The following is a 16,248-nucleotide window of genomic DNA, read 5'->3' as shown; positions in this document are numbered from 1 at the left end:
TGCCTTGCCCATAGCTGTGCTCAGGAGTTACTGTGTGACCACTGGTCAGCCTAGGGCTGCAGTGGGTTTCACATCTCACTTTAGCAGTTTTCCATGGTGGTTTGTTCTTATTGCTCAGGTGAGCTTGTAGAGAGAGTGAGTTTAGCCTCTCATGGTTTCTCAAAGTAAGGGCAAGAGACTTGGAACTATTTTCCTGAAAGCAGTCACATGACTTGTTCCAGCACTGTGCTAGGATCTCTTCAAGTAAGGTGAAAGCAAAAGCTGGCTTGCATTCCTCTGACACTGTTTTGGATCTGAATACCACCCCTAGCTTGAATGTTGATTGTTATAATCTCTCCTTGGTGCATGCATTTACTGGATACTAGGGGCATTTCTCTCTCTCCCTCCCTCCCTCCCTCCCTCCCCCCCTCCCTCCCTCCGTCCCTCCCTCCCTCCATTCTGATGTCTGCTTTCGTTTATGAACTCAAAAAACTGGAGGGTAGGAAAATATAAATATTTACTTATTTTGGACATAACTTGCTTTTTGTATTGTGGTGTGTTAAAGTTTGAATTAGAGGACCAGTGTCCAGGGTGAAGGTATCTGCTTTCACGGGCTAAGGTAACTGCCACACTGCACGACTGCAGCCTCTCTTATGAATTGGGATCTAGAGGTGAGGAACTTGGGATTGGCCCAACAGAGTATACTGAATTACTCAGTTCTCCTTGGAGGAAGGGAACCCGGAGACAAGATGTTTGTGAAGTCTGAAATTACATTCTTGTGATTGATTATCTGCCTTAGCAAGGTGCCTTACCCTCCCATTGTGGTAGCAGCTGACCTGTGGTTACTGACACCCTCAGAGATCATGTAGATGGGAGTTAGGAAATGCACACGAATCCTTATAAGATAATAGAAGAAAGCACACCAAGACTTAACGACAGGACATTCACAGTAACAAGGGAGCGCGTGGTTATGTTTGAACAGAACACATCTCCTTTCACAATGTTTCCACACTGATGTTGACACCTAGTTTGTATGAATTGCTTTTTTTTTTTTTTTTTAAATATTCACTTAGAAGAGAGCTGTACAGATGCTTCCTGTTTTGTATATTTTCTCTGGCTTGTTTTGTGTGGTTGTATAGCACAGTAGCTATTAGAGAGTGACACCTAGTGTTTGATGTGTATGTGACACTGGGTAGGAAGAAAGGAAGGACCTGGCTTGAAGCCTTCCTTCCCTGTAGCTGATCCTGCAGAGCAAGGGCATTTATGGATGAACTTGACCGTGTGGCTAGTCCCACAGTAGCCTGCATGTCTGTAGTACTCTAGTATTATTGAGGGAAGCATTTAAATCTTAAGTTTCTGAGGTGGCAGGAATCAAGTTAGAGCATTGCATGCAGGCGTTGGTATTTCTGTTTCATCCCCTATGCAGGTTCTTGCAAAGTGAATTTTTTAAAGTAAAAGGCTGGTATGGAAAGGAGATCCTATTAGATATGCTAGCACAAAGTGGAAGAGGATGGAGGACATGGTAGTTTTTAGCCAAAAAGCAGGCGCTTGCATGAAATGGAGACCTACTACAGGGTGTGCCTGTCACCTTTTATGTGAGTTTCCTGTGTACAAAGAAGATTCTTCTTCGAGCTGATCTTTCCTCGGGGCAAAGCTCACCGCTATGGCAGGATTTTTTTGTTACTAAGTTGAGGGGCTATGAAACGTCTAGTGCACATGTTTTCTTAGAGAGGGTTAGACCTGGATATGATGTGCAAGTGAAAAGATAAACGTACGGAATGTACCCCGTTTCTGCTTCCAAGGCTTCAAACATTGCACTGTTAATACATGACGGAAGGTTTTCAAGTTTATATGTTAGTGCATAATGGGAATGTTTCCCTGTTTTATCATGGTTCTATATATCTCATGCTGTGTCCCGCAGAGGAGGATGTTATTAACTAGCTCCCAGGCAGCATTCTTCTGCTTTCTCCCCTCAACCTCTCCAGTGCTCGCTCTCCTCTAATGCAGTTCTGGATCCCATCGCCAGGACTATTGCACTCCCAGCACTCTCACAAGGACCCTCCTCATCAGATCTCTGCCTCCTCATGCCTGTCACCATTGCAGGACTATTGCACTCCCAGCACTCTCACAAGGACCCTCATCAGATCTCTGCCTCCTCATTCCTGTCACCTGTCTTATTCTTGTCCCCATTGGCAACCTCTTGGAAGTTCTTAGACCAGCAGAAAAGCTTTCTGGGGGTGAGGTGGACACTGTTTAGTCTTCCTGGAATGCCCTTCTCTTGTAGGCTCACCCCTTTCTTTTCTTAAGGATTCTGGTCAAAGATATTTCTGCCTTTTCTCCTTAGATTATGCTGTCAAGGCAGAGATGGTGTCTTTTTCTCTTGGTACCTGGCACAAGAATATTAATTAATTAGTTAAAAGGAGGTAATTTAAGCCTACACCCTCTGAATTATGCATTTACTGAATTCATTATTTTCTTTTGAGTACATGTGCATGCATGTCTTTTGCATTTCTCATTTCTCAGCATTTTGAACAATTTATATCTACATTATTTTATTATAATATTTTCAGTTACCATTTCTCTTATACTAAATGATTTGGAGAATCTATTTTTATGAGCATATTAAATGCCAGTTATGTAAATCCCTGCTACAGGATCTTTATGTCTCTATTCTTGTTAGGAAATTACTTTGATTAATTTGCTAGAAGGTGTATTATGTACGTTGTTGAAGAAGGGAAGATAAGTGGCTGATGTGCTTCTAGCTCAGGAACACCTTTCCTTGAACTTCAGATATATAAAAGCATTCATAGGTGACTAAATAATTTGCAGATCATTACTCACCACCCTTTACTGTGTATGTCTAAGGTAGACGTAATTTGCTGCAGAAACACTTACCAGGAGCAGCTCTGTAGTGCAAGCCCTTGGTCTTTGGATCCCTGTTGTCCTCTGTGTCCTGACGCCCACTCCATGATTCATGGTCACTTCACCACAGCTGATGGAAAGACCAAGGCCAGCCTGTGGCTGTTTAATGAATAGACCACCTTTTCTATTCAGTTGTTGCCTAGTGCTTTTAGATTTTACTGAATTTACAACTTTAAGTGTGCTTTGTCCAGGTACTTCTTGTGTGTGTTCTTTTATGTGGTTCTGGGGAGTTTGTGATGTGCACTGTCCTGACACGTGGGGTAATCTGTAATAGTCTAGTTTAATGCTCTCCATCTTCATTAGTTAATATTTTATGATTCAGAAGGTTATCTAATAATACATCTACTTCATTAGTTTCCCAAAGTTTTCATCATCTCTTCAATATATACTTGAGTTTTTAAGAACATCAATCAGAAACGCTAAAAACAAATTGTATTTGTTTGTTTTTGAGGAGACATTTCCATTTTCCTTTGGGGTTATCTCTTTTGGAACCATCATTGCAGCTGCATAGCACTTGCATGGAATAAAGTCACCCACCTCCACCCCCCCCCCACACACACCTTTTTCTGCTTTGGGTAAACTTAAGTATACCTTTGTCATCAGGATACCTTTGCCTTTTTAGGTCTTCTTTGATAATCAGGTTTTCAGCATCTTGGTGGATTTTTGAAATGTTGAATGCTTGATATATCTTTCTTTAAAAAATTATGTTCCATATTTATTTTAGATGTCTTTTGTATTGTAAATTAAGTCTGTTAATTTTCATAGACTGATTTTAAGTCTGGTAACTCATGGGCTAAGAAAAACGTTATCTTTTAAATAGTGATCTATCTAATCATGTATTTAGATGTAAAATGTTTGGAAATACTACATTTTTCAGTTCTTTTTATTAGATGCCACCTAGTGCTTCCCTGCCCTGGTTGGTTGATTGGTTGGTTTCTTCTTTCCTTTCCTTCCTTTCTCCTTCCCTTCTCCTTTTCCTTTTTAAGATAGGGTTTCTCTGTGCAGCCTTGGCTATAATGGAGCTCTGTAGACCAGGCTGACCTCAGACTCACAGAGTTCTGCTTACCTTTGCTCCCAGAGTGCTAGAATTAAAGGTGTGTTAGACTAGCGTGTGTGTGTGTGTGTGTGTGTGTGTGTGTGTGTGTGTGTGTGTGTGTGTGCGCGTGTGTGTGTGTGAGAGAGAGAGAGAGAGAGAATGTGTACTAAAACTAGAATTCTTTTTGAATTCTTTTCACTAATCTATTTGCTTGTGCCACTGCTTATTAGAAAATATTATTGTGTGCTAGGCGTTGGTCCTGATATTGAGGATACCTGATGCATCCCAGGGATTCAGCTGTAATGGCAGAGTGGGCCTTATGCCTGTCCACCTGAGAAGAAAGCTAGTGGTCTCATTTTTTGAAGTGGTCTCATTTCAGGGGGTGGATTTGAAATTAGTATTTCCATTGACCAATAAGATATGACAGTACAGAGCTGTGGTTTACTTCCTCCATAACGGCATGCTGAGATATTAAGTAGTACTATGTAGTAGAAGGGATTTCTGGTATAAGACAGCATTTGTTTGAGCTAAAATGTATTCATTTTATTTTTAAGATTATCTGTTTGTTCATTTTAGCTGTCTCACTTGAATTTAAAGGTTCTAAACAAGCATTGACCACCAGTGAAACAATTCTGTCTATGTCAGAGTTGAGTTGTTTTTAGTAACTGGTAAAAATTCACCAGACGGCAGTGAAAAAGTTACCGCTGTAGTTGATGTGGGCTCTTTGTCTGTGGGTCCTTCTGAAGCCAGACTAGTTGTGTAGTGAGGACACCCACAGAATACTGTCCTGAAGGGACTTCCAAGTCTCAGTCTAAGTTCTCTGCACTTCCGTTACTTCCAAGGTCAGCGGCTAGGATGTCTGTTCTTTTAAATGGAACCTGCTTCCTCCCAGGGCAGCATCTTCTGTGTGCACAACATGGTGCCCTACAGCTGGCTTGGGAAGGTTACTGCCTGGCTCTCTGTTCTCAAGCTGAACAGGTTTAGTTGGTTAGTTTCAGGTAGATTAACTGGCATGTGTGCCTTAGTATCTTCATTCTCCGATGCCTTGCGTTCCATGTAGACTTGAAATCAAGTGTGGATCAACTCGGGCATGCTGCAATCATCTGGTGATAATTTGGAAAAACAAGTTTCCCATCTAAATTAAATGAAGACTGGTGGTTCTAAAGTTCAAGGTAGCATCTTGTTTAAACGCCAGCTTATATTTCATATTATTCCTGGTCATGCAGTAGGTTCTGAAGAAAAAGTAGCTATGGATAATCAGTTAAAAGAATGGCAGGTTCCCTGATGTGCTGATCGGTAGTAATACCTAATTTCGATTTTGAGTGTGCTGTAATGGATTACCATATAGATTCAGCTGAGCACTGAGCATTAAACAGAGTCATGTGTTTTCCAGAAAAGTAATATTTATTCACACTGTGTGGCTTTCTTGAATTTTTTTTATTTTATTCTCCAGTGAAACTACAAACAAGATGTCAGTAGCTTATGTGGCATTCACAGCAGTATAGCTTAGAATATCAGCTGCAGTACAAGAAATGCCAGATCGCATTTGCCTCACCCGAGGTAGGCTTCATCTGGGACTTCTGAGGCACAGGCTTAACATTTAGACTCGATAGTTCTGTTTGCCTTTATATTTATTGACCTTCATAGGATTTAATCCATAAAAAATACCCTCCACAATACAGAAAGATGCAGTAGTATGGCTATTGTTTCAGTCTCTGGATTGTTGTATTAACTTCTGTCATTTGGGGAGTGTTCCTCTTAAAAAAGTGTGTGTGTGTGTGTGTGTGTGTGTGTGCATTTGCATGCATGCATGTGAGCTTGTACACACGCATGCTCATGTACCATGGCGTGTGTGTGAGGGGGACAGCTTGTGGAAGTTAATGTTCTCCATCATATAGGGCCTGGGGATTGAACTCAGGTTGTCAGGCTTCGTGGCAAGTGAATTTATCTATTACTCCATCTCACAGGTCCTTTTGGAAATGTTACCTCAGGCATTAGACACAATGTTTCATATCTAAACCTTGGAGTTTATTTCTTGATATCCTTAAAGTAGACCATTTTATAAGTCTGAATACTTATGAGAAGTAGTGATGACTGTTTTGACCTGACCTGAATTGGAGATGATTTTGTGGCAGACTTGGACAATATGGAAACATCTTTATGCAACTGTCAGAAAGCAGGCAGCAAAACACAGGAGGGCTTCAAAGGGAGGCCGGTCTAGTGAAGCCACTTCTAGCTGAATTGGAAACAAAGCTAGGGGAGCATCTGGGCCCCTGAAGTGGGGTACACTTCTCTTAGGGTTCCAGCCTTTCAATCTGAAGAGAATAAGCTAATTAATAATTTAAATATTACAACAAAGATGTGTTGCCCAGTTCCCCTTCAATTGCCACCTAGGCAAGAGAGGCTCGATGACAGCTTCGGGTGTTAGCGCCTTCAGCCTTTGTCATGCTTTCCTCCATGAGCCCAGTTGCCTGGGCCTGTGCTCTAGAGTTCCCTCTGCTGATAGTGGCTCCCTTGCTCATTCTCTTCCCTTCCCATTCCTTCTCTTCTCTCAGCTCTTTCCTGTAACTCCATTGCAGCCTCTTTTCCAAAGATTTTGTCTTGTAAAGATTACTGTTCATTTGTTACCAAAGACAGTGACCTGGGCCCTGATGTGGTTTAGGTGGCCCTTGAATTGTTTGGTCCGGCCGCAGCCTAGGCATGGAGTCCCTCATTGCTCTCCAGCTATTTCTGTGGGCTCTTGCTCCCCTGTGTTGTATTCCATAGCCACAGAGACCATGGGGGTGGCAAGAGGTGTTTTAAAAATTATATCCTTTTTTGTAGGACAAGGCTCATGTGAGTTTTTATTGTTATCCTATACAGCAAGACTTCCTAAACTTTTCTACTCATGACTCCCTTTTTCAGAGAAATTTTACCTACCCCAGGTATATAGGTATGAAATATGTATCTGAAACAAACATTTATTGTTAATAAATCTCAAAGAAGCTAAAAGTAATACTTTGGTATACATATAACTTTACCATTTATTAAAGGCAACATCAAATTTGTGTACTAATGAGAAAGATGTGCTTATTTATTTTTACCTTAAGAATTAGATCTTTGCTGAATATTTGAAGTAAGATTTAGAATGTCTTCAGAGATTTTCAAAGTTGATCAGTGTTTTTATTTTGTGATTGTCAATGCTGAGAATGTCACTGCACAAATGCATAATATAAAGTGGCAGAAAAAAGGAAACAGAAAAAAAAGGTCATTTCAAAAATTGCTAGCTTTCTGAATTCTGTCCTAATCTGGTGCCAAAATTCATTTAATGAGTTTTGCATCACCAACTCGACCAACAGTTTTAAGAATTAAGTACACCAACGCAATACAAATGGAATTAAGTACACCAACCAAGGAATATGTAATACTTACGTCCTGAGGAACCTGTAGGAAAAGAGTGAAAATCTTTCTAACCCATAATTAAAGCATTACGATTCAATATGAGCAGAAAACTATGTGCATTTGTTAAAAACAGTACAACTCATAATTCAGGTAGCATTTGCAGCATTGCATGCAGAGTGTGTGCTGTGTGTTTAGAGCCAAGGCTGCAGTGAAGCCGTGCAGTGCAGCACAGTCCAGCACTGCCAACGACACCGTGGATTCATTCCATGTTCAATTCTGAATTAAGTTTTGGTTGTTGCATGTTCAGAAACCTTGTACTGTTGCCAACTTTTTTGTGATTCCTATACTGTTAGGTGATCCTATTTGTAGCCCAGTTTAAGAAGCTGGCTTATAGAAAAATGACATTTTAAGAACGGGATATGGTTCAGTGGTAGTGCATTTGAATAGTGACCGTGAGGTTCTCTGTTGGGTCCTAGACACCACAGTCCACACATAAACAGATAAACTGGATGTGGATTGTTGGTAAGAGCTGACCTTCGCACCTTCTGGTTGCCTTTTTATATTTTTGGTTGTGAGCCTAGCCTTTAACGGCTGAGCCATCTCTCCAGCCCCTGGTTGCCTTTTTAAAAGCAAATTTTTTCAAAGTTGTACATGGTGGCCAACACCTTTAATCCGTTCTCAGGAGACAGTGGCAGGTGGATCTCTGTGAGTTCATGGTCAGCTGATATACATAATGAGTTCTAAGACAGTCAGGACTACAAAACATTTATGTGTCTCTGTGTGTCTGTGTATGCTGTGTGTGTGTGTGTGTGTGTGTGTGTGTGTGTTCATTTGTGTATACTTCCGTGGTGACTACAGGTTACAGTGTGCTCTGGGAGGTCAGAGGATCCTTTTTTTTTTTTTTTTTCTTGCTTTTCATCTACTTTGAGGCAGGCTCTCTTGTTCACCACTGATTACAGCAAACTAATTTCCAGAGATTCTCTTGTCTCTGCCTCTTGTATCCCTGTAGCATTGCTGGGATTATAGACTTATGAATCTACAGGATGCAAGAATAGGAATTTCGTCCCACAATGATCATGTAATGTACTCTTAATGCCACGAGATATATTTTGGCCATTTGCCTTTTTTTTTTAACATTTTAAAGCAAGGTGGCTGCTGGAGCAGTGAAGTGGCGTAGTGGGCGAAGGTACTTGCCGCTACTCAGTCCCTGTTACCCACAGCGTAAAGAGAAAATGGACTCCCACAGTTATTCTCTGACCTACCCCCAATAAAAATATAATGAATATTTTAAGTAGTTATATTAAAATAAAAGGAATCCAAGTATAATTTACCAGAATGTGCTCCAGAGAGTGTGTGTGGGAGTCAATTTCGTGGACCTTTTGAATTTTTTTCTGTGCAAACCTAACAAAAGCCTTAAAAATTGTTTTAGAATTTCATACATGAATATAATGTATTTTGATTAAATCCACTCCCTTTCGAGCCCCTCTCTAATTCCTTCTGTTTCCCTTCCCATACACTTTCCCCTCCCAACTTTATGTTTTTAAACTCATGAATCATTTAATGCTTTTTGTATATGATTATGGGCATAGGGCCATCTATTGGAGCATAGGGGCACATTCCTGAAGAAGTCGACTCTCCCAGCAGCCAACTTTTGCTAGTGAGGTCAAGTTTTATGAGCCCAGTCCTCTTGTGCTTCAGAAATTTGTTCATTATCCACTAATGGGTGCTTTCCTAAGTACAACTTAAAACCTGCTTATAGGCAGTACTTTTATGATATATATATATATATAATTAATTAATTAACATTTATTTGTTTGCAAGTTGGGGGGAGGTGAGAAACATGGGCTTATCTAAAATATATATTTCACTTGTTGCTTTTGTTTCTTTTTGTCTTTTTTTATTTTGTAGAAAATACTGCAGTTTCTACCTGAACGAATTTTCTTTCGATGGCATTACCAGAGTATAGGTAAGATGAACGCCAATAATGTATTAGTGATATGGGTTTCTACCAATTGAGGTTTTACAATGCCTTATGTAGCTAATATTCCCAAGATAGCTTATAGAAAGAAATAAAGGCTTTGTAATTCAAATCAAGTCCAATTTGAACTTCATAGGAAAGTATCCTTCTTCCCAAAACTAGTTAGAGGGGGGGGGGGATAAGTGACTATGGGCCTTAAATGGTTCATCTCTATCATGTCTTCTCCACCAAAGACTGAGGGAATGTCCTAGGAGGGGGTGGGGAGCACTGTGAAAGTCAGAGGTTGAGGAGGACTGTTGTTCTCATGCACCCATAGTATCCGCACTTGTTTGCACAAGACCTACACCAGATCAAGCCTGTTAACTTTCTGGAATGGATGACGAAAGGTTAAAAAATAAAGCAGAGGACATAAAGTTGGGAGGGGGTCAGCAGGAGTTAGAGTAGGGAGGAGGAAATAGGTTTGATCAAAAGAGATTGTATATATGTATTCAATTCTCAGTGAATACATCTTAAAAAGTTAAATCTCTCTTATTTTAATGTGCCCATTGAGTTGTAGAAGCCCGTGGGCTTCCCAGGATCGTGTTAAAGATGCATCCTTTTAGGCTCTAGTCTGACCTTCTGAATATGGCAGTCTCTTAACAAGGGACACAAAAGGATTCCTGTGCACATCAAGTTGAGAAGCACTGATCTAATTGTACATTATTTCTTACAAAAAATAGTTCTTCAAGTCTGTATTATTAATTCATAATTCCCCTATTTGGATACTGTAAGCTGTGCCAACTAGAGGGAACTGAAACAAAGCCAAGCCAGTACTATCCCTCCTGCTCAGCTCTTTGCATCTGACAGCACATTTAAAATGCCCAGCCCAATTGGAGTGTTCTAGGGTATCCATTGTGAATTCTGCATGTCTTATAAAGAGTTTCTGCTTCACTCCTTTTACCTATGAGAGTCTGCCAGTTGTTACATTTTTTCTTTTGTGTCAAATGGCTACATTTGCAGGAGAGTGTGAACTTTAAAATAGAATCTTTATTTGAATATTCACACATTCCAATATTTATTGAGGGAGAGACAAACCTTTGGGGCAGCAAAGAACATGTTACTATTCTTGCTTTAGAATGGCCTCTTGCCCCTTGAGTAGATAAATGAGAAAAGTAATTACAATATAATTGTTGCTGTGAGGGGAACATAGCAGGAAGGGAGAAGAAAGGTTTAATAATTCTGCCCAGGAGAGTTGAGGGATCTTAAAGAGAAGTCACTTCCACTGGAGCCTTGAAAGGTAAACAGGGCTTCTGGGTTGGGAGAGCAACATGTGCAGTCAAAGAGCTTGAAAAAAGAGTTCCAAGATTCAGAGTTCTAAATTTAATTTAGGATTGTTTCTATGAAAACAGGTAATAAACTCTTATAAAAAACTGAATTCAAGTTTGGTGTTGCAGGTTTAAAGATGGTAAAGTATATATATTGTATACACCTATGAAACACAATGCCTATCGTTATCTGAGAGTGTTAATCTTTAAATCTTTCAAATAAGCAAAGAAAGTTTCCCTTCAAATCTGAGCAAGTTTGCCCTAGCATTTCTGCTTAATTGGAGCTTTGCGATTATATATTTAAAGTAAGATAAACATTTTAAAAATGCAGACTATCAGCTAAAGAGGCGCCCTGGGGATTTGCGAGGTTCCGTAGTGTGGGAATGAGAAGCGACTGTGTAGCATCCTTGGCTGCTCAGTAGAATCATTTTAATTTGGCTTATAGCATTTATCTGAAACCCATACTTGTTTTCTTCAGGTGGCACTTCAGGCTGTCTCAAGATTAATGGGCTTCCCTGGGTGCGAATAAACATTCTAGAACTCTGAAGGTTAATTTACATTGTGTTGTAAAACTTAACAAATTCTATGTGCAGTATATAGTATTCTTTAATTTTGTCTGTCATGAAAATAAGTTAAAATTGTTAGCATGATTTGCTCTTTACCCAGTTTGGTAACATGTAATCAATAATGACTAGGAACTTCTGACTTCCTAAGCTGGGATTGCAAACTCCTAATCTTCTGAGCCATTAAAGTCCCCATGGCCTTGTTTCCATGGGGCATGCAAAGCTGTCTATATAGAGTAGTCAGATGGCTGAAGTATGATCATTTGTATATAAAGTCATTCTTATCATTGATACTTAGTACCCAGTGCTTGAGGCAAATAGAATTTTTAAAGGTGTTTTTTGCTATACTAATCAAATCAAGTAGAACTGGCATCTGTAGAGGTCCACATATCTAGGTCTTTAGGCTAAGTATACTTTGGAATCAGACTTGTTTTGAACTGTAAACAAGTGTGCATATACAGATGAGTGCTAGGAGGAGTGAGACCTGAAGCTGGAGTTGGAGTGGCTATAAACAGGCCAGCACTCACAAGAGCAGTTAAGTACTCTTAAGTTTAGATTGGGAATATGTGTATTGATGTAGGAAACATATAACGGAGAACGTTCATGGGAGTTAGTATCTGTAACACCTCTAGGGGCTTTGCAGCAGCCTAACAAAGTGAGGTGTTAGTTTTGGAAGGAATGTTTACTGACTGGAATAACGGAGTCCCAAGTAGCCCAATGTGGCCCACAGTGTCCAGACAATTGACTATTGCTCCACATAAGGGTTCCTTTCACAATCTTTTATCTTAGGATTGTTGGTAAGAGGCTGCTAATTTGTCACTATATACACTGACCATGTGTCTTAACCCTCTGCCATCCTTTCTTACTTTAGTTTGTTAAACAGTTACTTGTCACTTGAGGTCTTGACTGAGTTAACCCTAGAAACCCAAACTGTAGTGAAACCCAGGTGTCAGGAGAGTGGTGTGCTGTGACCAGCAGCACAGCTTGCCTCCCAGCTGACCCTGGCTTCTCCACAGTCAGTGGCTGGCATCCTTGTCGATGGAAGACTTCTATACAATACAGATATTGGACTAGAACCTGGTGTTGTAACCCAGTGTAGTTTACTGTCTCATGCTAGAATTGACAGCTCGCGACACAGAAAACCTAAAATGAAAGCAGCCGCCACCCCAAGCTCTCCAGTCTACCTGAGTAGTCATATTCTATCAGAAGGAGGCAGGCAGTGCGAAACATCAGTTGCCACCATGCTGTGTCTGTTTCTTGCTGTCTATAGCAACCGGAGACATTCTGTTTCTCTTAAAACACTTTTAATGGAAGCAATAGTTTGCAGTTTGTCCTTGTTTTGAATTTTATTTTTTATTGGAGGGGCAGCGAGATGCTCAGCTGTTAAAGGTGTTTGCCACCAAGCCAAATGATCTGAGTTCAACCCCTGGAGCCCGTGGAGAGAAAACTGAAGACTTGTTCTTTAACCTACATGCGCGTGTGCGCACGCACGCACGCGCGCGCACGCACAGACACACACACACACACACACACAGACAAATGTAATTTAAGGGTAGCATTTTGCTGTAAATCAGTGAAATAGTAAACATATTTCAACTCTGTGTTTTGCAGTATGAAGTAAACATAGATCAGATCCATTACTCAGGTTTATAGAGGCCTTGCTAGGTGATGCTAAACCCGGGACTGAACTCTTTGGAAAGTTTCATGGCTGATAGTGAATGCAAAAGTGTTGAAGCATTTCCTGCAGTCAGCTTTAAGCTTGTAAATTACAGTGGCTAAAGCAGCGCTTGACAGTAATTGAGAGCTGGCAGAGACTGGTGTGTCAAAAGTGGTGATGACAGCAGAACAGGATATTTAATGTGAGAGCATGCTGTGCTGCTTCCTGGTGTGCCCATGTGGTGTCAACACAGGACTAAGGTTCTCTGAGTATCTGCTTTGAAAGAGGCGCCTGTTCGTGAGCATCTACAGAGCATTTCCCACCTGGTTCACAGTGCACTTGTGCCTGTTTGGTTAATGGCTGAAAAGCTGTACTTTTATAGCGAAGGTGCTAAAGATAAGCAAGCTTTTGGCTTAAAGGGATAGGACTTAGCAAAAAAATTCTCAATACCATGCAATATTTGGTTATGTATTTTATATATGCCATTAATTACTGTAATTTATTCAACCATTTTTCTTCTATAGTGTAAAAACCAAGTGCATAAGTAAACTGAAATGTAATTTTTGACTTTTTAGCACTGTCCCTTGGTTTAGATCAGGGTCTACCTGGTGTGTCCCACATCTCAGATGTGGGACATCTGAGCATAACAAGCCTTCCCCTCAGAGTTCTTACCCCGCTGGTCCCACCTCTGAGGAGCCTGAGTTGGAGGACCTTTCCAGATTCCCTGTCAGCTAGTCTCCATCCCATTTCCCACTCGTACACTCCTGTACACTTGACACTAGGACTCTCACAAGTGCCTTGGCCAGGATGAGCTAACCAGAAGGCCAAATCCATGTCTCACTTTATGAAGGAGTGTCTGGAGCTAATGCTCCTGTGAGCTTTGAGCCAGTTCTCTTGGCTGAGCTGCTAGCAGCCCCACAGCTTGGCCTTTCTTTCACCTCCTCGTTCATTGAAACCTTGGTGTTCTTGGAGACTCACTCCTTCTGTGTCCCTCAGGAACATGCAGATGAGGTCATGGCCTTCCTTCGTTTAGCGCTAATTCCAGAATTGTTTTGGTATCCCTCTCCTTGGACTGTGCCAGTTTGGTGCCACATCTTTTCATGTCCTTTTTCTGTGGCTTTGTTCTCTCCTGATCCATCTTGTTACCCATAAGCTCATTGTTCCTCTTCTGTCCTCACGGGGCTTCCTGCCCATCGTTATCATGTGGGTGGATATCTGTCACAAGCCTCCGTTCTGCTAGGCTCTTACCTCCTTACGTCTAGGCCACCTGTTCTGATTTTATTTTATAGTTTTAGAAAATAGCTTTATTGAGGGGGGATTGAATAAGCAGAGAATATATATTTATCTATGAATGCAGCATCACCCTCAAAACTTCCTCATTCTCCTTAGCAATCCCTTTGTTCCTTTCTTCTCTACCCCAGTCCAACCACTAATATATTTTCACAAGATTCACTAAATGTGACACTGAAAGTAAAATCCATAAAAGAAAAAATTGATGAGTTGGGTTTCTTCAAATCAAAAGAAACTCGTCTGCCTCTGCATTTTCTAGAGTCTTGTTTAGATAGAATCATATAGCATTGCTCTTTTCTATTTGTTTGGTGTCTACCTTGGGTTGGGTTACTATTGTTGTCATGAAACACGACTGAAAGGGGAGGGAGGGGTCCTTTGACTTACATATCCTGATTCAGTGGTGTATGTAGATTTACATAGTTTACTGAGGGAAACTGAGGCAGGAACTCATACTGGGCAGGACCCTGGAGGCAGGAGCTGATGCTTACTGGTTTGGTCCTCATGGCTTGCTCGGCCTGCTTTCTTATAGAACCCATAACACACTAGCCCAGGGCATTAGCACCCACAATGGACGGGGTCCGTCAACACCAATCACCAATTTAAAAAAATCCTCTATAGGCTTGCCTATGGCCTGAGGTTATGGAGGCATTTTCCCAGTTTAGGTTCCTTTCTTTCAGATGACAGTAGATTATATCAAGTTGGCATAAGAGTAGCCAGCACAGCATCTTTTATGCTATAATTATTTTGAAATTCATCCGTATGGTGTGTACAATAGTTTGTTCCTTTTTATTTCTGAGTAGAACCGTGTTCCCTTGTGTGGCTTTGCCGTCATCTGCTGATCTATTCTCTTGCTGTTCGTATGCAGTTGATTCTCATATTTGGCTTTTATGTGTAAACCTAGTGTTAGACATTATGTACAGGTCTTTTTGTGGACCTATCTCTTGTACAGTATGCTTAACTGGTAAACTCTGTATAGAGCGGCCATATTATTTAATGTCCAAAGCAATCTCACAGTCCAGTGAACAGCAGTTATTTCAGTCGCTGTTTAGTTTATTGGGAATTGTCTTCTCCTCTCTCTTACCCCTCGTCTCTGTTTCCTCTTTCTGAAACAGAGTTCCTTTGTGTATAGCCCTAGCTGTCCTGGAACTCGCCCAGGCTGGCCTCAGGCTCCTAGAGCTCCACTTGCCTTTGCCCGCAGAGTGCTGCTTCTGAAGGTGTGCACCAACACCACCCGGCTGGCTGTGCTGTCACAGTGGCTCAGGCTCTTGAACTTTTCATGGTTTCTGTGTATCTTCAGTAACGTGTATATTTCAAAGTTAACCATTTAAAAGTTACATTGTTTTATTATTATTATTTTTTTGATTTTAGAGAGTCCAATAATTTTGGTAGAAGTCTTGTCAGACATAATCCTTGGAAATATTTTCTCTATAATTTACTATGTTTCAAAGAATAATGTTTTCAATTTGAAGACATTTAATTTACCAATTTTTATGGGTTACACTTTTTAGTGTCATCTAGGAATTTTAAAAGTATTTTACTTAGTATTCATAGAATACATATAATGTATTTGGATCAAATCTATTCCCCATTCCACTCCTTAAATTCTCCCTTACCTGTTCCACCACTTTCCCCTCCAAACTACATGTACTTTTTCTTAAAAAAATATTGAATCGTTTTACTGCTTCCTGTTAGTGCACAGGTGTTGCTTATACCCTGGTGGATGTGTAGGCTCTCAGGGCCCTCATCTCTGGAGAAAACTGACTTTCCCTCAGCAGCCATCAAAAGCCACCAGTGGTTTCAAGCACTCACACATTGGGTGGCTTCCAGTGATTCATCCAGTGCTCTTTTCTGGCTCTGAGGATAACTGCACCCAAAGTGTGCATATATATACATGTACATGAATGCATACATATATCACATATACATACATAAATAAAAATAAAAAAATTCCCTTATATTTTAAATATTTGTCTGTATATTCTATTTCTAATCAGTTGTTTTAAACTTCCAGGCTCAACTTTAAAGAAGCTTTTACACACTGGAAATTCTATTAAGGTAATCCTTTTTATGAAAGTATAATGGAATATCTCTCTAATTTTTATATTTATTTACTTTATTATATGTGCATGAGTGTATTG

At 40.4% G+C, this 16,248-nt stretch overlaps 1 protein-coding gene across 1 annotated transcript in view; it reads left to right on the top strand.

Moving 5' to 3' along the window:
- Ralgapa2 (Ral GTPase activating protein catalytic subunit alpha 2) overlaps positions 1–16,248 on the top strand; it is a 270,387-nt gene that overhangs the window by 47,892 nt on the left and 206,247 nt on the right. The window contains exons 4-5 of the mRNA XM_032904353.1: positions 9,227–9,284; positions 16,122–16,165. Of these exons, the coding sequence (XP_032760244.1) occupies positions 9,227–9,284; positions 16,122–16,165 (102 nt within the window). The remainder of the gene's footprint in view (positions 1–9,226; positions 9,285–16,121; positions 16,166–16,248) is intronic.

The sequence above is a fragment of the Rattus rattus genome, chromosome 5, assembly GCF_011064425.1.
Source record: "Rattus rattus isolate New Zealand chromosome 5, Rrattus_CSIRO_v1, whole genome shotgun sequence".
NCBI classification, from domain to species: Eukaryota; Metazoa; Chordata; class Mammalia; order Rodentia; family Muridae; genus Rattus; species Rattus rattus.
This window is presented reverse-complemented; position numbering and strand designations above follow the sequence as displayed.